The sequence below is a fragment of the Pipistrellus kuhlii genome, unplaced genomic scaffold, assembly GCF_014108245.1.
Source record: "Pipistrellus kuhlii isolate mPipKuh1 unplaced genomic scaffold, mPipKuh1.p scaffold_m20_p_14, whole genome shotgun sequence".
NCBI classification, from domain to species: Eukaryota; Metazoa; Chordata; class Mammalia; order Chiroptera; family Vespertilionidae; genus Pipistrellus; species Pipistrellus kuhlii.
The window spans coordinates 41,686,210-41,713,261 of NW_023425449.1; the positions used below are offsets into that span (position 1 = coordinate 41,686,210).

The following is a 27,052-nucleotide window of genomic DNA, read 5'->3' on the forward strand; positions in this document are numbered from 1 at the left end:
TGGGAGAAAGCCTGATTACATTAAAAGGATCAAGAAATTGGGTTGCTTTTATCTTTGTAGCAGCAAAGTGGACGCTGGAAGACTGTTTGCCCAATTTCCCTCGCAATTCAGGAAAGATTTCCAACATGGAGCTCTGAATCCGCCAGATATTCAGTTAAGTGAAATCCACGTGCACGTCTCAGGTGTGCCGTTTCTCCAAGGAATGCGTTTTCCGTGCGCTTCTCTCCAAGGCGCTGCTGGAGGAAGTACTTCACCAAGCAAGGCATCAGCCAAGAAAGGGGGGGATGTTGGATCTGGGAAGTTGGCCTGGACACAGAACACTCCCGGGCCTCCCAGAGGGCCTCAGAGTGAGACTCAGAGGGCGGTGGGCACCAGCATTTCCGGAGTGAGGCTGGCACCCAGAGATGACCTGATGGGCTTCCTGATACTGTCCTGTGGAGATTGAATTGAGAAAATTTGATGACGAATAATAGTGGACACATGGAAAACAGCAAAGAAAGTAAACAAGTATTAACTTCAGTGACATCAAAATGTGCAAGAAAGGAAAAGTATTGGTAGTCTATGACTTGGATCATCTGTGAAAATGTTCACATTGCCATAATGATAGAAATATTGAATATTTTCTCAGCCAAATAGGAAACACTGTTGAAAAGGTGATAGAAAGGAAATGTATGCATACAATTCTGTGTGCATGTGTACTCACGTGCAGGTGTGAGGATGGTAGTGTGCATGTGCACATGGTAGTGATGGTGACAGAAGAAAGCTACTCCTCTGCCCATCAAGAATGCCCCTGAGTAATAGGAAATAGCCGTGTGAACATGATTTTGTAAATGAGACAGCTTATACTTTTATGGGAAAATTTATATGTTAAAGCCCTGTTCTCAAATTTGAAGAGTTGTGAAATGAATAGCTATTATAAAATTAACATCATTATTTTCCAAGAATAGCTTTGAAGTGAAAGTAAATTTTGTTATATATGTCGGTCTTAATGTTAAGAATTTGTCTTCAATCACCACACAATTGTTTTAGGTGAGCACTGTTTTGAATGGAATGTTAGATCAGAGCTTCAGGGAACGGGCCAGTCGGAAAGACCAAGCATTGAAACTTGTGACTGTCATTCTGCAAAACTGGAAGAAGTGTGATTTGTGGTGGGCCAAGGATTCTGCTCCTGACAGTAAAATGGCCGTGCTTACCTTACTGGCAAAAATCCTGCAGGTATTTTGAGAGACCTTAAAAATACAATTGTGTTTGTTGTTTTGGACTCCTATTTGTATTTTAAAAAATTTGATAGAGGTTTGATAAAAATGTTTTAACTGGACAATTGGTGAATATCTTATACGTTTAACTTATATTATCTTACTTCATTGTGATTTCTTATACTTTGTTTTTGTTATACCTTTCCATGCATTGTCTTACCAGATAGTTTTAAAGTATTTTAGAACAAGAATTGCTGACATATTATTGGAGCCCAGTAACACATTTATGGGTCATTTCTAAAAACAAAACATTTAAAAACTGTGTTAAGGAAATTACAGACATGATATAGTAGTGTATCATGTTTTTATTTCCTCCCCTTTAGATTGATTCATCTATGTCTTTTAATATAAGTCACAGCGCGTTCCCTGAAGTCTTTACAACATATACTAGTATACTTGCTGATTCGAAGTTGGGTCTACATTTAAAGGTAAGTAGTAAAGGGGTGAAAAAGGGGACATATGTAATACTTTCAATGATAACAAATTTAAAAAGTAAGTAGTAAAATGATGTTTTTTCAGACTACCTTCTTCATTATTATTATTATTTTTTAATGTAATCTAGAAGGCATTCTGAAGTCTTTTTTTTTTGGAATCTATCTAACATTTTATTTGCAAACTCTTTAGAAGCAGTAATTTTATTTATGCTGTAAAATCTGTAAGCCACAACTAGTGTAATTTCATATCTGCATTGCTCCACAGGGTCAAGCTATAATTCTTCTTCCATTCTTCACCAATCTGACTGGAGGCAGTCTTGAGGACCTTAAGCATGTTCTTGAAAAGATCATCATTTCTAATTTCCCTATGAAGTCTGAAGAATTTGCCCCAGGAACTCTGCAGTACAACAATTACGTGGACTTCATGAAAAAGGTTAGTTTTTAGTAGCACCTAGTAAAATGAAAACATTAATTTTTATTTATTTTTTTTCATTTTGTGATGAAAAGTAAATGAAATATTCAGCATTAGGAAAGTGTTGTAACTTTAAGAATCCAATTTAATTCATTTTGATAGCTGGGTAACTGTGGAGGCAGATGCATATCTAAATCCTTTGGAATTCACTTTTCCCCCAATTTTAAATTGTGAAATATTTTATGTGGCTTTTCCATTGAAAGACAAAGTCTGACTTTCCTCCCATTGTGGATGGGTCGGCCTTAAAAACTCAACAAAAGAATGCAGTGGAAGTAATGCTGCATGACTTCCAACGCCACTTCCTGGGGCCCTTCTGTGTGGGCCCAGACTCCATGGTGTAAGGAGCCAGGCATCCTCGGGGAAAGACCAGTGTACAAATACCACCATCCACACAGAGTCACTCTTCCCCATCCTTTTTATATCCTTTTCCCCAAATGTACAGAAAAATTGAAAGAATAGTGCAGCATTCATATTACCATCTCCTATATCGAATAGTTAGCATTCTGTCATATTTGCTTTGTTTTGTTGTGAGTGTGTACGTGTGTTTTGGCTGAAACATTTGCAAGTTAGTTACAGACATCATGATACTTCATTCCTAGTTACTTCAGCATGCTTGTCCATTTTTCAAGACATTGAATTTTTGGAAGAAAGCAGAGTACTACTCTTAGATGTTGGCCCATCTTTGTTTTATTGTTTTCTTGGGGTGTTCTTTTTTTATTTTTATTAATTTTATTGATTTTTTACAGAGAGAAAAAGAGAGGGATAGAGAGTTAGAAACATCAATGAGAGAGAAACATCGATCAGCTGCCTCCTACACACCCCCTACTGGGGATGTATCCGGAACTAAGGTACATGCCCATGACTGGAACTGAACCTGGGACCCTTCAGTCCGCAGGGCGACGTTCTACCCACTGAGCCAAACCAGTTAGGGCCTTGGGGTGTTCTTGAACTTGTCCCTAACTGTAATTTCCTCTAAACTGGAGTTAGGCTTAAAGATTGGTCCTGAGATTCAGGCTAATCGTTTAGTAAACAGTAGCACATCAGGAGGCCAATCATGTCACTGCTCCATTGTTAGTTGCCTCAAGTGTGGTGTCCTGTTGAGGTGGTGACTGCCTCAGTTCTCTATGAGCAGGAGGTAAAATTGAGTAGATATCTTAGAAAGAGGAACAAGTAGACATTGAGATGGAAATTGGGAGAATAAAGAGCAGAATGTTATATAAGCAGCCTAGACATCTATAAACCTAAGATGGTGTTGATAAACACACATCTCCAGAATAAAAGACTCCACACCACAGAGTACCTAGAATGGTGAAGGGAAATAACCTCAGTGAAAGCCCATAATTATGGAATTTCAGAACCTGAGGATAAAGATAAAATCCTAAAAGTTGTTAGAGGGAAAAATGCCTGCAAAACCCCAAAATCAAAATGCAAACATTTAAGAAATTTACTTTATGTCTAACATTTATTATATCTGCAAAAATGACTAAAATATTAGTGTTTCTTTTTATTTTTATTTTTTAAAAATATTTTTTATTGATTTTTCACAGAGAGGAAGAGAGAGGGATAGAGAGTTAGAAACATCAATGAGAGAGAATCATCGATCAGCTGCCTCTTGCACACTGGGGATGTGCCCGCAACCAAGGTACATGCCCCTGCCCGGAATCGAACCCGGGACCCTTTGGTCCGCAGGCCGACGCTCTATCCCCTGAGCCAAACTGGTCCCGGCGAGTGTTTCTTTTTAAAAAATATTTTTTTATTTATTTCAGAGAGGGTGGGGGGGGGGGGGAGAGGAGAAAGAGAACGAGAAAAAGAAATAAGCAATGAGACTGGCTGCCTCCTGCACACATTGGAGATTGAGCCCGCAACCCGGGCATGTGCCCTAACTGGGAATCGAACCTTGACCTCCTGGTGTGGGTCGACTTTCACTAGAGAGCCATGCTGGCCGAGAAGTATTTCTTAATTCTCTGTGAAATTCTGTTATAATCTCTCTATATTTTATTAGAACTGTTAAATACAAAACAGAAATTGAAAAAAATTATCATCATTATTATTGTTACATATTTTGATATATATGTATATATATTTTGTAGTTTTTAGATGCATTGGAATTATCTCAAAGTCCTACATTGTTGCAGTTGATGACAGAAATTCTTTGTCGAGAACAACGGCACATTATGGAAGACTTATTTCAATCCACTTTCAAAAAGATTGCGAGAAAGTAAGTCATTCTAGTTTGGAATGCCAGAAACTATATACATTATGTTTCTTTTTTTTTATTTTTTAAATCAATCTTTATTGATCAAATTGTTACAAAGGTTCCTCATTTCTTCCCCCCTCCACCAGGTTCCCATCCCACCCTACGCCCCCTCCCCATCCCCCATTGTCCTCATCCATAGGTGCAGTTTATGTTCAGTCTCCCTTTCCCCGATAGTAAATCCCTTTTCAGATAGTAAATCAGTTACTCAGCATTTTCTCATATCAATAATACCACCACATGCCCAGTGATACACTTCACACAAAAGACATTTCCAAATAGGTCAACCAGCCTCATCCAGGCCCCACCCAAGGCACTCACAGATCAACACCCCAGCCCTATACTAACTCAACACATCCAGATCTAAGCCTTCATCACTTGATTCAGCAGACCCTCAAGTTCCCACAAAAGTTTCCAGCCATGTCTGAGAGGCAGCCGTGGGGCAGGGGCAGGCGAAGGGCGAGCTGTTCTGGGCCTGGCTGTTCCGGGCCTGGCCTCTGTTGCTCTGGTTTGTTCCACAACCAGCTGCTCCGGGTCTGGTCACCGCCGCTCCCGACCTAGTTGCTCTGGACCTGGCTACTGCTGCTCCGGGCCTGGCCGCACCCGACCCGGCTGCTCCGGGCCTGGCAGCTCCCAGCCTGGCAGCCGCTGCTCCGGGCCTGGCCGCACCAGACCCGGCTGCTCCGGGCCTGGCCGCTCCCAGCCTGGCAGCCACTGCTCCGGGCCTGGCCGCACCAGACCCGGCTGCTCTGGGCCCGGCTTCCCCGGGCCCGGCCACTCCGAGTCTGGCCGCTCCCAGCCTGGATGCTCCGGGCTTGGCTACTGCTGTTCTGGACCTGGCTGCTCCCAACCCGGCTGTTCTGGGCCCGGCTTCTTCGGGCCCGGCCACTCCAGGTCTGGGTGTTCCTGGACTGGCCTCCCTGGGCTTGGCTGCCTCCACCTCAGGCCTGGCTGCCACTGCCCCAGGTCTGGCTGCTCCAGTGCTGGCTGTTGCTGCTCTGGTTCTGGCTGCTGCTGCTCTGGGGCCTGGCCGTTGCTGCTCCGGGCCCGGCTGCCACTGCCTTGTGCCTGGCCACTCTAGGCCTGGCCGCCGCTGTTCCAACATTCTGTCCTTTTTTTTTTTTTTTTTTTTTAAACGCATTTATGTTGCAATGTTGGCTGGTGAGTTGAGTTCTAACTTAGTCTTTGAATTTTCAAGATCTTCTTTGTATTCTTTCTTAAGTAATTTTACTATCTTTTGCTCTCACTTGATGTCTCACATTGAGAACTTTGGTTTCTTCCTCCTGTCCTGGGAGCTCAGCAGGTTGGCCTGTGGCACCCCTTTGTTCTCCGCGGGCTCCCGCGCTGCTCCAGTCTTTTGCTGGGGTCGGCGCCGCCCAGGAAGCAGCCCCCGGCCTTGGCTCCGTTGCCCGCGCTCAGAGGTCGATGGCTCAGGGGCACCCCCCCCCCCCCCCGGGGCCCCCGTCGCCCGGCTCCCTGCCGGCACCCGGCTGGCTGGTGTCCGGCAGGGGCTCCTGCTCCCTGTCGCATTCCTCCAGTCTGGAGCTTTTTTTTTTTCTCCTTCCCGCTAGGGGAGTCCAGGATCAGAGTCAACAGACTGTCCTCTGCGCGCAGTGCGCACAACTCTGGGGGCTCCGCTTTTCACCACTCCCCTGGGATTCCGCCTCACAGCCCCGTCTCCCCCTGCCCGAGCCTGGGTCCCCAGGGTCTGGTCCAGGACGGGGGTTCAGAGCAGTCCGGACTGAGGCACAGCACCACCGGAGGCTTTGTTTCTTCACGTTAGGGTAATCCAGCATCAAAGTCAACATTCAGTCCTCTGCGCACAATGTGCACGTGAGTCCGGGGGCCTGCTTTTCGCAGCTGGCTTGGGATTCCGCCTCACAGCCCCGTCTCCCCTGCCGGAGCCTGGGTCCCCAGGGTCTGGCTCATAACTGGGGGTCAGCGCTGCCGGTTCGGGGGTTTAGCCCAGGCTGGGGGTTTTATTTCCTTCCTGCTAGGGAACGCCAGGCAGCACCCAGCCCTCTCCTCCTCTCCGCGCGCGGGTGCATGCGCGCGTGCAGCATGTCTCCGTACCTTAGGCTTTTTTTCAGCTCCTCTGATTTTCCTTCTGGTTTTCTCTTTCCTTCTTGTTGTAGAATTTTCAGTCAGTCGACTACCTGTAGCTCTGGGCGATGTCCACTCTACATTTTAGTTGTATTCCATTGAAATTGTTGTGTGCTGCTGTGGTTAGATGTCTACCCGAGCAGCCATCCTACATTATGTTTCTGAGGAAAATTTATCTTCTCTGTTTAAAAAAAAGCTGAGTGACAATTACACTCAATTCTTACAACTAAATTTTTTTTCGTTTTTTCGTAAGAAATAAAAAGATTTTTATCTTGAAAGTTTCAGACATACTCAGAGTTGAAAGTAAAAGTATAAATGAATCTTCAGATTAAAGAAGCATCAGCATTTCTCAGCTTCATCACCTCTTCTATGCCTGGGCTTCTTAATTCAGTATGTTTTTGAGATTCATCCATGATGTAGCATGAATTAGTAACTTATTTCTTTTTTTTTGTTTTTTTAAATAAATTTTTATTGTTCATATTATTACAAATGTTCCTTTCCCCCCCTTCTCACCCCACCCTCTGCCCTTTCCCCACCCCCATTGTCCTCATCCATAGGTGCACAGTTTATGTTCAGTCTCTTCCCACATCCCCCTCTCCCCTTTTCCCCAAGAATAAACAATTCACTCCCCTTCCATACCTCTGATTCTATTATATTCAACAGTTAATATTGTTCTTCAGATTTTTTTTTTTTTAGTTTCCTTGGTTTTTAGATTCACTTGTTGATAGTTACATATTTGTTGTTCATAATTTTTATCTTTATTTACTTTCTCTTCCGAAAGAACCCCCTTCAGCAATTCATATAATTCTGGTTTGGTGGTAATGAACTCCTTTAGCTTTTTTTTTATTAGTGAAGCTCTTTATCTGACCTTGGAATCTGAATGATAGCTTTGCTGGATAGATTATCTTTGGCTGTAGGTTCTTGCTATTCATCACCTTGAATATTTCTTGCCATTCCCGTCTGGCCTGCATGGTATCTGTTGAGAAATAAGCTGACAATTGTATAGATGCTCCTTTATAGGTAACTACCTTCTTTGCTCTTGCTTCTTTTAATATTCTCTCTTTGTCTTTTGCTCTTGGAATTTTAAGTATGATGTGTCTTGGTGTGGTCTTTTCTGGATTCCTTTTGTTTGGAGTTCTGTGCGCTTCCTGGACTTGTGAGTCTAATTCTTTCACCAGGTGGGGAAAGTTTTCTGTCACTATTTCTTTCAGTATGTTTTCGATATCTTGCTCTCTCTCATCTTCTGGGACCCCCATAATTCTGATGTTGGTTCGCTTGAAGTTGTCCCAGAGGTCTCTTACATTATCTTCAACTTTCTGGATTCTCTGGCCTTCTTGCGTCTGCGGAGGAGTGTCTTCTGGCTCTTTATGTTCCAGATCTTTGACTTGATTCTTGCGATCTTTCATTCTGTTTTTGGGACTCCATAAAATATTTTTTATTTCAGACAATGTATTCTTTATTTCTTGTTGATCCCTTATTATTTCTATTATAGTTGATCCCTTTTCATATCCTCATAGGTCTTGTTTATTTTATCGGCCTTTTCTAGGAGATTCTTGAACAACCTTATAAGTGTGGTTTTGAACTCTATATCCAGACGCTTTTTGTCCTCCATTTCTTTCGTTTGTGATCTATTTGGTTTAGGCATTTTCGCAGGCAGCTTTCCTGATGGGGCGGGGTTTCAGGGTGGAGTCTACAGCCTTGGCTTCCGTCAGCCCCGCCCTATGCAACTCCTGAGACTCAGGGTCCTTCAGTACTTGTTGCGAGCACCTCTGAGAGAAAGGTGCCCTCGATTTTCGCCTGCTGCCAAACTGTCTATGCTCTCCCCTAATGAGTCTGGTATTGAGGTTCAGTTCAGTTGGTAGTGGGATTGGAGGTGGCGTTCAGAGCAGTCTGGAGCCCCTGTCTCCTTCCCGTCAGGGCAATCCCACGGCACAGCCGGCCGGCCCTTCTCTGTGCGCAGTGTGAGCGCCTCTGGGACCTCCTTTCGCCGCTTCCCCGGAGTCCCGCCTTACAGCCTGGCTCCCTATGGATGAGCCTGGGTCCCCGGGGTCTGGCCTAGAATTGGGGTTCAGAGCAGTTGGAGCTGGGCCCAGCACAGTCGGAGCTTTTCTCTCCTTCCCGCTTGGGACCGCCAGCCAGGCACTTGGCCTCCCTCCTCTCCGGCTCTGTCCTCTCCGCGCGCTGCGTGTCTCCGTACCTTGGGCTTTTACAGCTCCTCCGCGCTTCCTTCTGGTTTTCTCCTTGCTTCTTGTAGAATTTCCAGTCAGTCGACTTTCCTGTAGTTTTGGGTAATGTCCATTTTATATTTTAGTTGTATTTTGTTGAAATAGTTGTGTGCGGCTGCGGCTAGGTGTTTACCTGGGCAGGTCCCACACCCATGGTGTGGTGGTTAAGACAGGAGGCGTATCTCTGATGTGGAGGTCCCCCTGAGGAGGTGAGGGGTTCCAGCCCCACACTCAGTTCTCCAACCCAGGGTGTCATTGCTGAGGAGTCCCCATGATATCTGGCTGTGAAAACCAATAGGATTGCATCTAAGAAAGACTAAGGACTTCTGGGAGACTAAGACTTAGATCTCTAGGAGAGCATGCAGAGTGGCGGGAGTATTTCGGGAGGTACTAAATTAACTAACTTCAGGGTGAGGGCTGGAGGGGTAGGGGTAAGAGCAGTTCCCTCTGGGACAAAAGCATTGGCACCATTGTTTCTTTGGAGAGCTACCCTCCCACCCCACTGTGCTGGTACAGGCAGGCACTAAATCTCAGCTCTCCATTAACCTTGCTAACACTGTTCACCCTTCCCTGGTCATTTCCTAACACCCTGCCCAACCCATATTGTTCGCTTGGCCTGAGCCCTTTCCACCATCTCCTTTATACAAGTGGCCTGCCTTAGCTCTGCACACTTTCCCTAAATCTCACGGTTACTGGCACTGTAACTTGCTAAGCAGCCAAAGCCCAGCACAAGGAGCAGCCGCCCTCAGTTTGCATTGTAACTCCCATCAGGTGGCCCCAACCCTGGTACAAGCAATAGCCAGTCTGGGCCAGGAACGAAGCTTCTGCAAAGCAGCCACAAGCCTGGCACAAGTGGCAGCTGGCCTCAGCTCACATCATGGTGCACACCAAAAGGGCCCAAACCCAGCACAAGTGGCAGTGATCAGGGTTGCCTGGGTAGCCTCTCACAGGCACTTCCAAGACAAGGAAGAGCAGCAACCAACTGCAGATGACTCTGTAGCTCTTACCAAGAAGCTCTAGCCCAGATCAAGCAGTGGGTGACCTGGGCCTGCACTGAAGCATCTCCCAAAAGGCTTTAGATTAGAATGAGCACATGCAGTGGCCCACTTCAGACCACACCAGGGCACCACCCAACCAGCTTTACCAATGACACACCCAAAAAGCAGACTTGATTGCACCAGAGCATGGTAAAGCCGTTCCTATTCTGTCGGGCCAGTCTCCATACAACCGCCCAGCTGCTCTAGATACAACCAGCCCTGATCGTGGTCACCCTGAGGTTCAACCCAACCTACTGATATGCCAACAGCAGTTGAGGCTCAGCTACAACAGGAGGAAACAGACCCACATAGTAGACACCCCTAGAGCACCTGGCAGGCAACCAGGAAGAATGCACCACTTGGCCACACAAGACATCTGCATAATGCCACTTTGTCAAGACTGGTAGACCTAGCAGACTACCAAAAAATAGAAATAATCATGGACACAGCTCAAAATGAAGATACAGAAATTTCTATCTAATGAAAGAATAGGACAAATCTTCAGAAACAGAACTGAATTACTAGATTCAGGGGTTAAAACAATGGTAATAAGAATACCATAAACAACTGGGACCCCATCAAACTAAAAAGTTTTTGCACAGCAAAGGAAACCAACAAAACAAAATGACAACCTACTGAATAGCAGAAGAAACTCACCAATGCTGCATCTCATAAGAAGTTAATATCTAGCCCTGACCGGTTTGGCTCTGTTGACAGAGCGTCAGCCTGTGGACTAAAGGGTCCTGGGTTTGGTTCCAGTCAAGGTTATGTACCTTGGTTGCAGGCACATCCCCAGTGGAGGGGTGTGCAGGAGTCAGCTGATTGGTGTTTCTCTCTCATCATGGCTTCTAACTCTCCCTCTCCCTTCCTCTCTAAAAAGCAATTAAAAAAAAAAAAAAAAAAGGCAGTTATGGTGGGCAGTTGTGTCCTAGGCTGGTATCATCACTGACAAGGTCAATCTTTACCTTAACTGAGCCTATCTGTCTTTAAAAAAAAAAAAAAAAATTATAAAAAATGCAATCAACTGAACTAAAAATAAAACAAAACAAAACAACAACACAAAAACCCCAAAACAGTCTAATTTAAAAATGGGCAGAGGAGATAAATACACATTTCTCCAGAGAGGGCATACAGATGGCTAACAGACATGAAAACATGCTAAATCTCACTAATCATCAAAAAAATGCAAATTCAGCCCACAAATTTCACTTTACACCTGTCAGAATTGCTATAATCAATAAATCAACAAACAAGTATTAGTGAGTATGTGGAGAAAAGCAAACCCTCATGCATTTTCGGTAAGAATGCAAATTTGTGTGGCCACTATGGACAACAGTGTGGAAGTTCATCAAAATTTAAAAATGGAACTGCCTTATGACCCAGCGATTCCACTTTGGGATATATATCTGAAGAAATAAAAAATATTAATTTGAAAGAATATATACATCCTTAGGTTCATAGCATATATACACCCCTATGTTCATAGCAGCATATAGCCATAATATAGACACAACCCAAGTGCATATCAATAGAATATCAATGAAATACGATTAAGCCATAAAAAATGAAATATTATTATTTGCAACAACATGGATGGACCTGGAAGGTCTTATAGTAAGTGAAATAAGTTAGATATAAGACCAATACCATATGATTTCACTTATATGTGGAATCTAAAGAGCAAAATAAGCTTAAAAAAAATGGAAACAGACTTACAGATACACAGGAAACAGACTGATCTCTGCCAGAGCGTTGGCGTTTGGAGCACTGCATGAAGAGGTATAGGGATTAAGAACTACAAGTAGGTAGTCACATAATTGTCCCAAGAGGTAAAGTGCACATGAGGAATATACTCAATATTGTAATAACTGTACAATGTCCTGTGGGTACTTGAAATATTGATGGACCCTACTGTAAAGTATTTGATTGTTTAATGAGTTTCATGCTGTACATATGAAACCAATAAAACAATGTTAAATGTAAACTAATGGAAAAAAATGTAAATGACACAGTTAATCACCCAGTGTCTGTCATTTTGTATTTTGCCAATGATTTTTTGGAATAAGATTCCTTATCATAGTCAGAAGTTAAATGCATCTGTAATTTTGCTAGACATTATCACATACCTTCTTTTGGGGCTATATTTGTATTCTCTACAACAATGTATGAGAATGCTTATTTTATCACAGTTTTGACAGTAGAGTATATTGTCAAATACTTAGATTTTTTCCAATTTTTTATTTTAGAAAAACTCAATGTTGCTCTAATTCATCTTATATGTGAATAGAGCATATATTTATATATTTAATGTTTCTTTGCATTTATATTTCAGTAAATAATCTGAAATATTAGCCCCTTTCTTAAATCAAATTTTTTTGTCTGTATGATTTGGGTGTTTTAAGGCTGTGCATCTCTACTGTGCTCAATATAGGAAGAGCCTCAAGAGAATTTAAGACAGTGACCATATGAGTTTAACAGAATCCCATGTTGCAACTAGTAGTGTCCTTCAACCTTAAAATTTTATGATTGGATTGCCTTCTGAATCTAATATTTTTGCTCTGATTCATATCTAACTTCTGGGCATTGGGATTTTAGGATTGGAAAGAATTGTAATGTTTGTTTGCTCCTAACCTCTTAAAAAAAATCTTTATTGTTCAGGTTATTACAATTGTTCCTCTTCCCCTCCCCCCCAAGAACTCCCCTCCATCTGGTTCCCACCCCACCCTCTGCCCTTACCCCCTCCCCACTGTCCTCATCCATAGGTGTAAGATTTTTGTCTATTCTCTTCCTGCACCCCCCACACTGCTTTCTCCCCGAGAATTGTCAGTTCACTTCCTTTCTGTGCCTCTGATTCTATTCACCAGTTTATTCTGTTCATCAGATTTTTAAATATATATATTTTATTGATTTTTTACAAAGAGGAAGGAAGAGTTAGATAGAGAGTTAGAAACATCAATGAGAGAGAAACATTGATCAGCTACCTACTGCACACCCCCCACTGGGGATGTGCCCACAACCAAGGTACATGCCTTCTCCTGGAATCAAAACTGGGACTTTTCAGTCCGCAGGCCGACACTCGATCCACTGAGCCAAACCGGTTTTGGCAAGATTTTTTATTCTCTTGATTTTTAGATTCACTTGTTGATACATATGTATTTGTTGTTCATAATTTTTACTTTTTTCTTCTTCTTCCTCTTCTTAAAGAATACCTTTCAGCTTTTTATTTTATTTTATTTTATTATTATTATTTTTTTCTTTTTTAAAATGTATTTTTATTGAGTTCAGGAGGAAGGCAGAGGGAGCGAGAAATAGAAACGTCAATAATGAGAGAGAATTATTGATTGGCTGCCTCCTGCACGTCCCTTACTGGAGACCGAGCCCGCAACCTGGGACCCTTCGGTCCACAGGCTGACGCTCTATCCATTGAGCCACACCGGCCAGGTCTTTCATTATTCCCACACGAAAGCGTGTCCTGTCTCCCATCCCCGTGATGTCTCACAATTCCTCGCCACTCTCCTACGAACGGGTACTATATCCCCATTTTACCAATTTAGAACTTGAGGCAGGCAGAGGAGCCACCACGGAGGCTCGTCGACATCCACCCCAATCAAAACAGGCTGGGCGTCGCCCCGAGGCCGGCGCGGCGCCGGGGAGGTGACCTGGTCGGCGGGGAGGTGACCAGCCACTTGGGACCCTGAGACTCCGCGTCTGCTTTCCAGCATCTCGGCCCCGCCCCTCTCCCTTTCAGCTTTTTATATAATACTGGTTTGGCGGTGATGAATTCCTTTAGCTTTTTCATGTCTGTGAAGCTCTTTATCTGACCTTCCATTCTGAATGATAGCTTTGCTGGATAGAGTACTCTTGGTTGTAGGTTCTTATTCTTCACTTTGAATATTTCTTGCCATTCCTGTTTGGCCCGCACAGTTTCTCTTGAGAAATTAGCTGACAATTGTATGAGTGCTCCCTTGTAGGTAACTGTTTTCCTCTTGCTGCTTTTCATATTCTCTCTTTGTCTTTTGCTCTTGGCATTTTAATTATGATGTGTCTTGGTGTGGTCCTCTTTGGATTCCTTTTGTTTGGGGTTCTATGTGCTTCCTGGACTTGTAAGTCTATTTCTTTCATCAGGTAGGGGAAGTTTTTGGTCATTATTTCTTCAAATAGGTTTTCAGTGTCTTGCTCTCTCTCTTCTTCTGGCACCCCCATAATTTGGATGTTGGTTCGCTTGAAGTAGTCACAGAGGCTCCCTACACTATCTTCATATTTTTGGATTCTTTTTCCTTTTTGTTTTTCTGGTTGGGTGATTTTTACTTCTTTGTATTTCAAATCTTTGACTTGATTCTTAGGATCCTCTAGTCTGCTCTTAGATCTCTGTATAATATTTTTTATTTCAGTCACAGTGTTTGCTGTATGCTTAATTTCTAGTTGGTCCTTTTTCATATCCTGAGAGTCTCACTAAATTTATCAGCTTTTTCTAGAAATATTTTGAAATACCTTATAAACGTGGTTTTGAACTCTATATCCAGTCGTTTGCTTTCCCCCATTTCTTTCATTTGTGACCTAATTCTTTGTCTCCGCATTTTGGCTGTTTCCCTGAGTTGATAGAGTGGCTTTGTGTGCAGTGAGTCAGCCTCCCCAGTTACCAGAGGTAGACACTCTTGATGCACCCCTTTGTGGGCTGTGTGCACAGTCTCGTAGTTAAGCCTTGATTGTTGTTGGTATCACTGGGGGGAATTGACCTCTAGGCCAAGTGAGTGTGAGGATCAGCTGTGTCTACACTGGGAGAACTTCTGTGCTGGAGACACCCTTATGAGATAAGACTTGCAAAAGCCTCTGTGCTCAGCTTGGATGGTGCAGGTCTTTGGGCGGAGCAGACAGTATTGGCTTCCCTTCAGCCCTGTCCTAAGAGGCCCCTGTGTTTCAGTGTCCCAGGGTAATTACTGCAAGCACCTCTGAGAGAAAGGCACCCTCAAGTTTTGCCCGCTGCCAGACATTCCAGTTTTTCCCAAATGAGTCTTGGTCCCCAGAATCTCACCCAGAAACATGGAATTCAGAGTCATTGGGAGCTTTTGTCTCCCTCCTAGCTGAGAAGCCAGCCACGTACTCAGTTGCCAGCCCTCTCAGTGCATGCCTCAGTACCTCTGCCTTCTTCAGTTCCTCTGAGTCTCAGTGTCCTTTTCTCTTTCCTGACAGTCCCATTTCTCTCCAAATTAGTCTGGGTCCCCCGAGTCTTGCCCAAAACTGGAGTTCAGAGCTATTGGGAGCTTTTGTCTCCTCCCTGTTGAGAAAGCCCAATTGAAAAAGCCTGCCACATACTCAGTTGCTAGCCCTTTTTGGACGCAGTTCCTCTGAGTCTCAGTGTGCTTTTCTCTTTCCTGCCCAGTCTCGTTTCTCCCCGAATGAGTCTGGGTCCCCAGAGTCTTGCCCGGAACTGGAGTTCAGAGTCTGTGCTTTTTTTCTCCCTCCTGGTTGAGAAAGCCAGCCGTGTACTCAGTGGCCAGTCCTCTTTGTATGCATGTCTCAGTACCTCTGCCTCCTGCAGCTCCTCTGAGTCTCAGTGTCCTTTTCTCTTTCCTTCTAGTTGTAGAATTTCCACTCAGCCAGCCTTCCTGTGGTTCTGGATGATGTCCATTTTGTCTTCTAGTTGTAGTTTTGAAATTATTATGCGAGGCAGCAGTTTAGGTGGTTTCTTCCTGCTCCTAACCTCATATTTTTATAGGTGAGGAAACTAACTCTGTAGTCTTTAATTTTATAGATTTATAGATAAATCCTTATAGGAGATCATTCAAATATCTTATTTCCAACATTAGAAAACAAAAAAGCCAGCTAAATATATCTCTATATAGCAAATAAGAATGGTATTTCATTATGAGGAAGAGACTAGAATTTTAAAATCATAATTCATGAGTTTTAGATTCTGTAAATGTGATCATCTTTAGGTCTAGACTTTCTCAGATTCTTTTAGATGTTCCCTAAAGAAGACCAGATATGAGAGTAAATGAAAAAAAATCTTTTTCCTAATGCCCTAAATTTGTCATGAAGATTTCCTGGTATGAGTAAAATAATATGATTTATGTACAAATGCTCTTTTACTACTTAAAAAAACACAAATGATCTTAAAATATTTTCCTACTTTGTAATCATTGGCAATTACTTTGCTTATTGTGTAGTAGACACTCACTAAGTATTTGTTCAAAGCATAACTGTTTATATAATTTTCTTTTTTTCATAGGAGTTCACTTGCCACACAATCCAGCCTTCTGGAAAGTGTATACCAAATGTTCAAGAAGGAGAACCTACTTTCAAGTAACACTCGCCAAGCATATGTAGACCGTTCTCTTCTCACTCTACTATGGCACTGTAGCCTGGATGCTTTGAGTGAATTTATTTGCAAAATTGTGGTGGAGGCCATTGATGTTTTGAAGTCCAGATTTATAAAGGTATCATACATTTATTATTAATGAAATGTTAATAAGAATTGGCAGATCTCTTTGATCAATAGCATTAAAATCTGCCATGTAGGGGCTTCTGATCAAGATGGTGATATAGATAAATGTGGTCCTTGCATCCTCCCATAACTACATCAAAATTACAACTAACCTACAGAACAGCCACATTGAGAACTGCCTGAAATCTAGCTGAACAGAAGTCCTATAACTAAGGATATGCAGAATAGGTCTCCTCCAATGGAGTCATGGAACTGGCATGTGCTGGTTAAATATTAGGAAGGATATCTACATGTGCTGGTTAAATATTAGGAGGGATATCTACATGTGCTGGTTAAATATTAGGAGGGATATCTACATGTGCTGGTTAAATATTAGGAGGGATATCTCAGCTGTGGAGGTCTCTTCAGAGGAACGATGGGTCTCAGCTCCACACCAGGCTCCCCAGCTGAGAGTTCCATTGCCAGGAAGAGACGACTCCATAACTTTTGGCTGTGAAAACCAGGAAGGATTGTGACAGAGTGAAACAAAGGGCTGCCGTAGTCCCAAGGCAGCAGCTTGAAAGGTGCCAGGGACATTCGGGGGAGGCATAGTATCAGGGCAAGGGCTTTAGGGCAGCTTTCTCTCAGATAGAAATGCTGGCAGAGGCCATTGTTCCTTTGAGGAGCCTTTTCCCCAAGAGCTGACTGGTGGGTGACATATCAGAGAGACTATCAATCTGGCTCTCACTGTTTGCCCCACCTTGGTCATTTCCTGAGACCCTGTCCCACCCAACTTGTGTGACCATACAGCTGTTTCCAGTGGCTTTTCCATACAAATAACTTGTCTTGGCTCAGGCTTTGGATTTCCTAAAGTTTCTCAGAAAAGCAGCCTCTGTCCTTGGCATGCCCCATACCTCTTGCTAAGTAGCCTCCAGGCTAGCATTAGCTGCAGCCAGACTTTGTTTGCAGTTTGGCCTCTCCAGGGCAATTCTAAGCCCAGCACAATTTGCAGCCATCTGCAGATCACTTTGTATCTCTTGTTGGGTGGCCTCAGACAGGGCAAGGCACCAGCTGACCTTTGCTGCACCTCCCAGGAAGTCTAAGAGCCAGAACACCTGGTGGATAGCTTTAGACCATGCAGAAACACCTCTGTGATTGACATACTCAAGGGCAATTCAGTGGACACCAGGACCCTGCTGAAGAGAGTACTGCTCTGTGGGGTTGGCCCTGACACAGGAAGCAGAGAATCAAATCAGCTATTTGGAAGATAAGAAAGCAGAAAACACCCAATCAGAACAGCGAAAAAGAAAAGGAAAAGGAATTAAAAAAAAAGAAAAAAAGAATAGTGTAAGCAGCTTTGGGGACAATTTAAGACGTGAACATTTTCCAGTGACCTCAAGGAGAAGAAAGATAGCAAGTAATTGAAAACCTATTTTTTTTAAAAAGTGATGGAAACCTTCCTTAACCTGGTGAAGGAAATAGACAATACAAATCCAGGAAGCATAGTGAGTCCCAAACAAGATGAACACAAAGAGGCCCACACTAAGACACATCATAATTAAAATCCTAATGGTTAAAGACAAAGAGAGAATCTTTAAAAAATGTTTTTATTCATTTTAGAGAGCGAAAGGGAGAGAAACATAATGAGAGAAACATTGATCAGCTACTTCTTGCATGCCTGTTACTGGGGATTGAACCTGCAACCTAGGCATGTGCCCTGACTTAGAATAGGACCAGCAACCTTCAGTTGCCTGGGGCAGTGCTGCACCAACTGAGCCTTACTGACAAGGGCCAAAAAGAGAATCTTAAAAGCAGGAAGAGAAAAAGTCAGCTTATTTCTGAACATAAACTTTGCAGGCCAGAGGAGATTGGCAAGAAATATTCAAAGTGATGAAAAGCAGGCACCTACAACGAAGACTGCTTCATCCAGCAAAGCTATCATTTAGAATCAAAGAGCAGATAATAAGTTTTCCAGAGGAGTGTATAAGCACTTACCAATAATACATAAAATAAGAAAAAAGAAGAAAAAAAGATTAAAAATATGAATAATAAAAGGTAACAAATACATATCAACAATTTTAAATTCAAATGGAATCATTGTTTCAATCAAAAAATATATGGGGACTGACTGGATAATGAATTAAGACCCTTACATATACTAATATTTACAAGAGACTGACTTCAGATTGAAAGACACACACACACTGAAAATAAAGATACGGAAAAAGATCCATGTATATAAAAGCCTAAGCAACTGAGTGACCGAACGACCATTTGACCAGTTGTTACGATGCACAGTAACCACCAGGGGGTAGACCATCAATGCAAGACCTGCCCCCTGGTGGTCAGTGCACTCCCACAGTGGGAGTGGTGCTCAGCTGAGTGGCGGGTGCCAGATGCCGGGCTCATGGCTGGCGAGTGCAGCTGCAGGGATGCGAGCCTCACCTCCACGGCAGCACGCTCCTGGTGGCAGTGGTGGGGAGCCCGGCCTGGGCTTGGGCTCCTTTCTGGCCTCCCGCCGCTTCGTACACTACTCCATCCATCGGGGGATGTCACACTGCTGGTTTCTGGCCTCCGGGAATCGGGCCAGAACCAGCAGTCTGACATCCCCCAAGGGGACCCAGATTGTGAGAGGGCTCAGGCCAGGCTGAGGAACTCCACTGGTGCATGAACCCATGAACTGGGCCTGTAGTATTACATAAAAATGGAAACAAACCAAAAGCTGCTTTAGCAATACTTATACCAGGCAAAATATACTTTAAAATAAAGTTTATAATATAAGCCTAACCAGCGGTCATGGATAACAGGGGGGTGAGGATCTACATGACAAGGGGTTTGGGATGGGAATGGGGGGATGAGGACAATTATGTGATACCATAATCAATAAAGAAATTTAAAAAAAAGGGGAAAAAAATAAAGTTTATAACAAAAGACAAAAAAAGGATTGAGCAATCCCACAAATCTAAAGAAACCCAGAACACTAAATTGAAAAGACTACTGCAGCCCTATGTTCATTGAAGCATTATTTATGATAGTCAAGATATGGAAGCAACCTAAGTGTTCATCAATAAACAAATGGATAAAGGTGAATTGGTGCATATATACAGTGGAATATGACTCAGCCATAAAAAAAAGAAAGAAATCTCGCCATATTTAACAACATGGATGGACCTAGAGGCTATTGTGTTGAGTGAAATAAGACCATATGATTTCACTCTTATGTGGAATAAAAAACAACAACAAAAAAACACCATAAACACAAACAAGCAGATCAGAATCAGACTCATAAATGCAGAGCACTTCTGATTGTTGCCAGAGGGGAAAGGGGTTAGATGATGGTTGAAAAGGAGATGGGATTAAGAAATACAAATTGGGCCGAAACCGGTTTGGCTCAGTAGATAGAGAGTCAGTCTGTGGACTGAAAGGTCCCAGGTTCTATTACGGTCAAGGGCATGTACCTTGGTTTCGGGCATATCCCCAGTATGGGGTGTGCAAGAGGCAGCTGATCAATGTTTCTAACTCTCTATCACTCACTCTTCCTCTCTGTAAAAAATCAATAAAATGTATTAAAAAAAATAGAAGAACAAATTGGGCCCTAACCGTTTTGGCTCAGTGGATAAAGCACGGCCTGCGGATTCAAGAGTCCCAGGTTTGATTCTGTTCAAGGGCATGTACTTTGGTTGCGGGTAGGGAGTGTGCAGAAGGCACCTGATCGATACTTCTCTCTCATCGATGTTTCTAACTCTCTATCCTCCTCCCTTCCTCTCTGTAAAAAAATCAATAAAATATACTTTTTTTTAAAAAAGAAGTACAAATTGGTAGTTAGAGACTAGTCATGGGGATGTAAAGTATAGCCAAGGGAATATAGGCAATAATATTGTGATAACTATGTATGGTGTCAGATGGGTATTAGATTTATTGGAGTGATCACTTCATAAGTTATATAAATATCTAATTCACTGGCTTGTATACCTGTAACTAATATAATATTGCACATCAAGTGTAATTGAAAAAGAAAATATTATTTAAAATAACTGCCATGTGTTTAGTCAGAGGATTTCTGTTGTATTTAGATAACAATCTGTGGTTGAATCAGATCTCTATTTGTTTCCTGTGGTAACAAATCACCACAAACGTGGCTTAGAACAACAGAATTTATTCTCTTAGTTTTGGAAGCCATAAACAAGAAATCAGTTTTATCGGTTGAAATCAAGGTCTGGCCAGGGCTGTGCTTGCTTTAGAAAATCTATTCCTTGCCTCTTCCATCTTTGGCTTGAGGCTTCATCACTCCTATCTCTGCTTATATGGTCACATTGCCTCCTCTTTTGTCCAGAGACTCTCACCTCCGTCTTATAAATATATCATTGCATTTAGGGCCCAACCAGATAATCTCTTATATCAGAGTCCTTTACTTAATTTCATCTGTATAATCCTTTTTTCTACTGTAAAGTATCATTTACAGGTTCTATGGATGGAACATGGATATCTTTTAGGGGCTATTATTCACCCTAATACTATCCACCTGCCCAAATGTTTCCACTTGCCAAATAAGTTTATTCCATCCCAACATCCCCCAAAGTCTAAACTCATTACTGCATCAACTCTTAAGTGCAAAATCTCATTTAAATATTATCAGCTCAAAGTTCAAAACCTCATCATATAAGTCAGGTATGGGTGGGATTCTGGGTCTGATCCCCCTGTGGGGCAAAATTCTGTCTGTGGATCTGTGAAACTAGACAACAGTTTGCTTCCATAATACAGTGGTGGGACCGGCATAGTATGTTAATTACAGATATTCATTTTCCAAGAACAGAAAATATACATAAGAAAGGAGTGTTTGAAAACAATCTCAAAAGTCAGCAAGCCAAATTCTATTAGATTTCTAGACCAGAAATACTGCTCTGTGGCCTGTCCCTCTTCTCTCTGGACCAAAGGCTCCATCTTAGAATTATTATTATTATTATTATTTTTCATGAAGGGTAGCATATATTCACAGCCGAGTAGTTTTATCAATGTGTTTTCTTGCTTGTAGTTTTTCTTTTTCTCACTTCATCTCGGTGTTTCCTCTGGTATACACTCAAAAACCTAGGGCTGCCTTAATATGTGTGGAGATTTACTCCACAGATATTTGCAGGGTAATCTCATCTCTTTTCCTGGTCCATGAGTCACTTGCTTAATTTTTTCAGCTTTAGTCAAAGATCGTCCTTAGTCTTTTCTCCAGCGCACACTTTCCTAGCAGCGAATCTGCTATTGTTAGCATCTTTCACAATCTGAATAGGCAGAGAATTTCCCAACTTATCAAGTTCTGTGTTTTTTTACTTAACAGTCCTTTTTTTTTTTCTTTTTTAAAATATATTTTATTGATTTTTTACAGAGAGGAAGGGAAAGAGAGAGAGAGCTAGAAACGTCGATGAGAGAGAAACGTCGATGAGAGAGAAACATCGACCAGCTGCCTCCTGCACCCCCCACACCGGGGATGTGCCCGCAACCAACGTACATGCCCCTGACCGGAATCGAACCTGGGACCCTTCAGTTCATAGACCAACGCTCTTACCACTGAGCCAAACCGGTTTCAGCTACTTTACAGTTCTTACCTCAATTTATGTCTTGGACCTCACATTTTATTAGAAGCATCAAAGAAGGAACTTGGCAGTACCTTCAGCAAATTTGTTTGTAAAGCTTCTCGGTTAACACATTTTGTACGGATCACGAGAATTCTCATGCTTTCTGTTCTAAGGCTTGTGGCCAATCATGATATTAAGGAGATATTAGTTTGTAAGAACATGTAATAAATAACTTCAAAATGCAATGGATATTTAATCTTAAAGCTTGCCTTTGACATTTATGTAAAAAGTTTTTTGTACTTGTTCAATAGAAACATATTAGGCCACCGGGTAAAGCTAGCAATAAAACTACTGGTCAGCAATGTGTTAAATACTCAGTTGCATAGCTTGTAAGTTCTGCTTTCTGCACAACTATAGACTAGTATTCGACTAAGTTTTCTGCCACTACATAACCAGGATCTCGTTTCCTTCAGTTAGCAAAAATATGTTCCTTATTTTCTTTTGAGACCTCACTAGCAACTACTTAATGTTCTTATTTCTACCAAAAATAGTTTATCATGACTGAGACATTCTCTAAGACAACATTGGCTTTCTTTCCCATCTCTTCACTTCCTTTTAAGCCCTTACCACTAATGCTTTTACCCACCTTCCCATTCCAATACCCCATTGATATTTTGGGCATTTCTTACAGCAGCCCTCAACTCTTCGTACCAAAATGTGTTCTGTTATTTTAAAATATATATATTTTATTGACTTTTTTACAGAGAGGAAGGGAGAGAGAGAGAGAGCTAGAAATATCGATGGGAGAGAAACATTGATCAGCTGCCTCCTGCCCACCTCGTACTGGGGATGCTCCCGCAACCAAGGTGCATGCCCTTAACCAGAATCGAACCTGGGGCCTTTCAGTCCACAGGCTGATGCTTTATCCACTGAACCAAACTGGTTAGGGCCCAAAGGATGTTTTAGTTTTGTGAGAGTTTAGTTTTATAAGAGTTAAATCTGCTATAGCAAATTACCATAAACTTGGAGCCTGAGAAAATAGGAATTTATTCTCCCACAGTTTTGGAGCCCAAAAGTCCAAAATCAGTTTCACTGAAACAAAATCAAGGTGTAGCAAGGGCCACACTTCCCCCAGCAGCTCTGAGTATTCATTCCTTGCCTCTTCCAGCTTGACTTGTGACTGTACTACTCTAGTCTCTATCTCTATTGTCCCTTTGCTTTTCCTGTCTGTCTTACCTCCTTCTAGATCCCTTTTACTACATGTGGTTTTATTTGGGGTCCACATGAAAAGTACAGAATCATATCCCCATCCTAAGATCCTTAACTTAATCACATTTGCAAACTCCTTTTTTTGCCTTAAGAGGTTTAGTCACAGACTTCAGGGATTGGAGTGTGGATAACGTTTGGGGGTGGGAGACATTTAGTTTACAGAATACTGTTTAGAATGTTGTAAATACCCAAATGGAAAGTTGTTAATATACATAGTTGAAAATTTTGTTTTCTAATAGTTGAATTTTCTGCTGCTATTATTATACCTTCCTTAGAATTTTATGCAAAAGTTGTATAGTCATACCCTAAGCTCACTATTAGGACATTGTGCGTTATTTTGTGCTGCACTGAATATAACACATCAATATTTATATCCATGTTTTAGACCCTGGGCTGACTCTTATTGAAGTGATTTAACATCTTTGCTAGAACTACTTTCTATATAAAGGGCATTAAGTATTAAATTTGATATAGTCTATAAAGTGTTTTTCATGTTTGATAAGATCAAAGATAATTATTTGTTTCCTGTCCTTAGCTAAATGAATCTGCCTTTGATACTCAAATCACCAAGAAGATGGGCTATTATAAAATATTTGAGGTGATGTATTCTCGTCTTCCAAAAGATGATGTTCACTCTAAGGAATCCAAAATTAATGAAGTTTTTTATGGCTTTCATATTACAGAAGGGAATGAACTTACAAAGACACTGCTTAAGTAAGGTTTTAGCTACTTCTATGTTGTATTTGACATTTTTGATATGTTTTTATTCATGTACGTAATATGAATAAGTGTTTCAAGTTTGTTTAAATACTGAATTTTATAGTTTTCTTATTTTTTCTTATGTACAACCTACTTCAATTGACTTTCGTTTGTTGCATAACATACGGTACTTATCTTTTATAAAGAAAAAAATCTTTTTTTTTTAACTTTTTTTCTTCCAATTTTACATCTCAGTAGCGTTATATACAGTAAGAAGCAATTTGGTATATTTTATTATTTTCTATTACTTGAAATTAAAGGAGTGTTAAATTATTTTTTAAGCATTTTATAGAACACAAAGTAATCAAATACATTTTCTTTAAAAACAAACAGCCTTCTAATGAAGTTACTTCTTAGTAAATATGGCACACACATTGATTTACATGTCCAATTTTGCATATTCAGAGCAAACACAGCATCCTTTCTGTATCTTCTCAGTTTATGAGAGGCCCATCCCAAGTCTCATTTGCAAAAACAAGACGTGGGAATGGTAGTATATTCTTCCTTCATCTTCATCTCTGCAACTTCCAGGCACATCCTATCAGTCATCAGTGGATTTTTGTCTACTCAGTATTCCCAGAACCACTGCCTTTATTTCCTTCCCTTTGAGCAGCCTTGTTGGGTCTGCTGTTCCTTGGTGAACACTCTAGTCTCCTTCATAATTATTCTCTCTGCTCCTAGGATGGTCTCTCTCAGCTCTGATTGTTGAACTTCCCTGCCTAAAACCCTCTTAAGGAATGTCATCTTCAGTAGCAGGGTTGACAAACTGTTTTGCAAAGTGCCTGATAGTAACTATTTTTTGCTTAGCGGACCATCAGTTGCAACTACTACCCCAAATCAACCATAAATAGCATGCAAACTAATGGGCATGGTTGTGTTCCAATAAAGCTCTTTATGGCAGTGAGCTCTTCTAGGATGCACCTTTCATTTGCTACTAGCCACTGGGTACATTCTGTTCTTTGAACACACCATGCAGTTTATCTCTTGTTATAAGTGACACTTGTTTCTGCTCCTAATGCAAAAAAGGGGGGGGGGGGGGAAGTGTGTATGTTTTCCTTTGGCTAATTGATAATTTGAAACTCATCTATTTTTTCTTTAAACCTTTCTTCTTGGCTTCTTTTGCTGGACTGCTTTCTGTCCTCCTTACTTCCATTTCTTACCTTACTGTGCTTGTTGCTCTCTGTGCTTAATGCAGTGTAGTGAAATCCTGGGATAGTGACCAGCTAGTTAGTTTTCTAGTCCCAGGGCCTAGTACTCTATTGGGCAAAAACAACTGAATTGAAGTCCCATTGTCTGGGATTATTGGACTTGAGCAATGATTTCCCTGTGACATGAATTAATTTTTAACCTGGCTCTCCTCTACAGACTGTGCTATGATGCATTTGTAGAGAACATGGCTGGTGAGACTCAATTGCTGGAGAGGAGAAGACTGTACCATTGTGCTGCCTACAACTGTGCCATTTCTCTTATCTGCTGTGTCTTTAAGGAATTAAAATTTTATCAAGGTTTTCTGTTTAGTGAAAGACCAGAAAAGGTAGGCCTTTCCAGATGTGTTTTAACACTGCTCTCATTATAGGATTTCAAAAGTTAGATTATATCGATTAAAGTTATATCATAATTTGTACCTTCTTATAATAATGTAGATGTAATTCTTTTAGTTCCTCATATATTGTATATAAAGCTGAAGTGCTTCTCCAATATATAAAGCTGAAGTGCTTCTCCAAGAGTTTCTAATTTGGTAGTGCCATCAGTAGTAAGAATCTTGACCATTCAGATATTTTCCTATGATCCTTTGAATTCACAGAACTTGCTTATCTTTGAAAATCTGATAGACCTGAACCGCCGCTATACGTTTCCCGTGGAAGTGGAGGTTAGTGCAGTTTTTCTTTTTTCTCCCCCCCCCCCTTTTTTTTTTATTGATGATGGTATCTCACAATTGTCCTCATCCCCCCAATCCCATCCCAAACCCCTCCCTGTAAACCTCCCCCCTCCCCCCCTCCCCGTTGTCCATGGCCACTGGCCAGGCCCATATGCATGCAAACAAGTCCTTTGGTTGATCTCTTCCCCTTTACTCCCACCCTCCCCTACTTTCCCTCTGAGGTTTGAAAGTCTGTTCGGTGCTTCTCTTTGAGTCTGTTTTTGTTCATCAGTCTATGTTGTTCATCATTTCCTCTAGATGTGTGAGATCCTGTAATCTAAGAAATACCCTTGTAAGAACCTAAACTGAGAAAAGCCATAATGGTTTATGCTGAGAGGCAAATGAATCCGTCTGTAGTGAGTTCCTTTCCGGACCAACAGTTCTTTTGAGCCCCAATTTCAATGTCAAACAGTTCGTTATGTGTACATGTCAGCCATGCTATTTCAGATCTGCTTGGTGGCCAAACGGTGGTGATGCAGGTCCGACTGTCTCTGGTTTGGTCCTGGGCATCCTTCAGCAACACACAGCTGCTGTCTGCTGGTATGGCGAGGCGTCGTCAGCATCTTCCATCTCTGAACTGTTTCTCTTCTGTCTTCATGGCTGGAGCACTTCTGTCTATTCCTCTCTGTTACAGGATTCCAGATGGTCTCGGAGTTGTTTTCTGAAAATATACAAACATATTCTCGATCAAAAGTTAATAAAGGGATATTTTCTATAAATTAGACTTGGGATCCTTTTTCTTTTTTTTCTTTTTTCCCCCCCAAATGATTTTCTTCTGGCTTGTTTTGGCACCATGTGTGTATTTTCATGGGTATCTTTCTGTTAGCGTTTCAAATGAAGGTTAATTTTCTAAAGTACAAATTTTTTAGATGTAAATTATTTGCAGGATATTTTTCCTTACATGATATTCTTCCACTGTCACCCCCTTTTTAAATTTAAATAATAAGAGACTTTTGGAAATTTTATAATGTTGTCTTGATAGCTTTTACATTTTAATTATTTGTGCTAAACTATGACTGCTTTAGGTTCCTAACATGTTTGCAATTTTACCATGAGACGCTCTGCCAATAAGAATTTTTGTTAACACTTTAGGAACGGCTTTTTGTACAATACAATGTTTTTCTAGAATATTCATTTATTTCCATTAGCCACATTAATTTCCTCTGAGAAATTGGCTACTATTCATTTGTCAAACTCAACACTCTAGCAACAATCTTATTTAACATGTGTGTATTAGTGGAATTGATTATGTATAATATTTGCCTTCTTGAGAAGAGCCTGAGCATTCCTGGTACTAGGCTGGATTTAGGTATTAAAAACCCTCTTTTCCACACCAT

The 27,052-nt window shown here is 41.6% G+C and overlaps 1 protein-coding gene across 2 annotated transcripts in view; it reads left to right on the forward strand.

Moving 5' to 3' along the window:
- The window catches only part of PRKDC (protein kinase, DNA-activated, catalytic subunit), a 179,206-nt gene that overhangs the window by 67,120 nt on the left and 85,034 nt on the right, over positions 1-27,052 (forward strand). For both annotated transcript variants that reach the window (XR_006741597.1, XM_036437275.2), the window contains exons 37-44: positions 1,030-1,215; positions 1,580-1,684; positions 1,956-2,123; positions 4,253-4,380; positions 16,011-16,218; positions 23,574-23,752; positions 25,163-25,331; positions 25,602-25,667. Coding sequence is in view for 1 of the 2 variants with exons in the window: in XM_036437275.2 (XP_036293168.1) it covers positions 1,030-1,215; positions 1,580-1,684; positions 1,956-2,123; positions 4,253-4,380; positions 16,011-16,218; positions 23,574-23,752; positions 25,163-25,331; positions 25,602-25,667 (1,209 nt within the window). In the remaining variant the exon portion in view is untranslated. The remainder of the gene's footprint in view (positions 1-1,029; positions 1,216-1,579; positions 1,685-1,955; positions 2,124-4,252; positions 4,381-16,010; positions 16,219-23,573; positions 23,753-25,162; positions 25,332-25,601; positions 25,668-27,052) is intronic.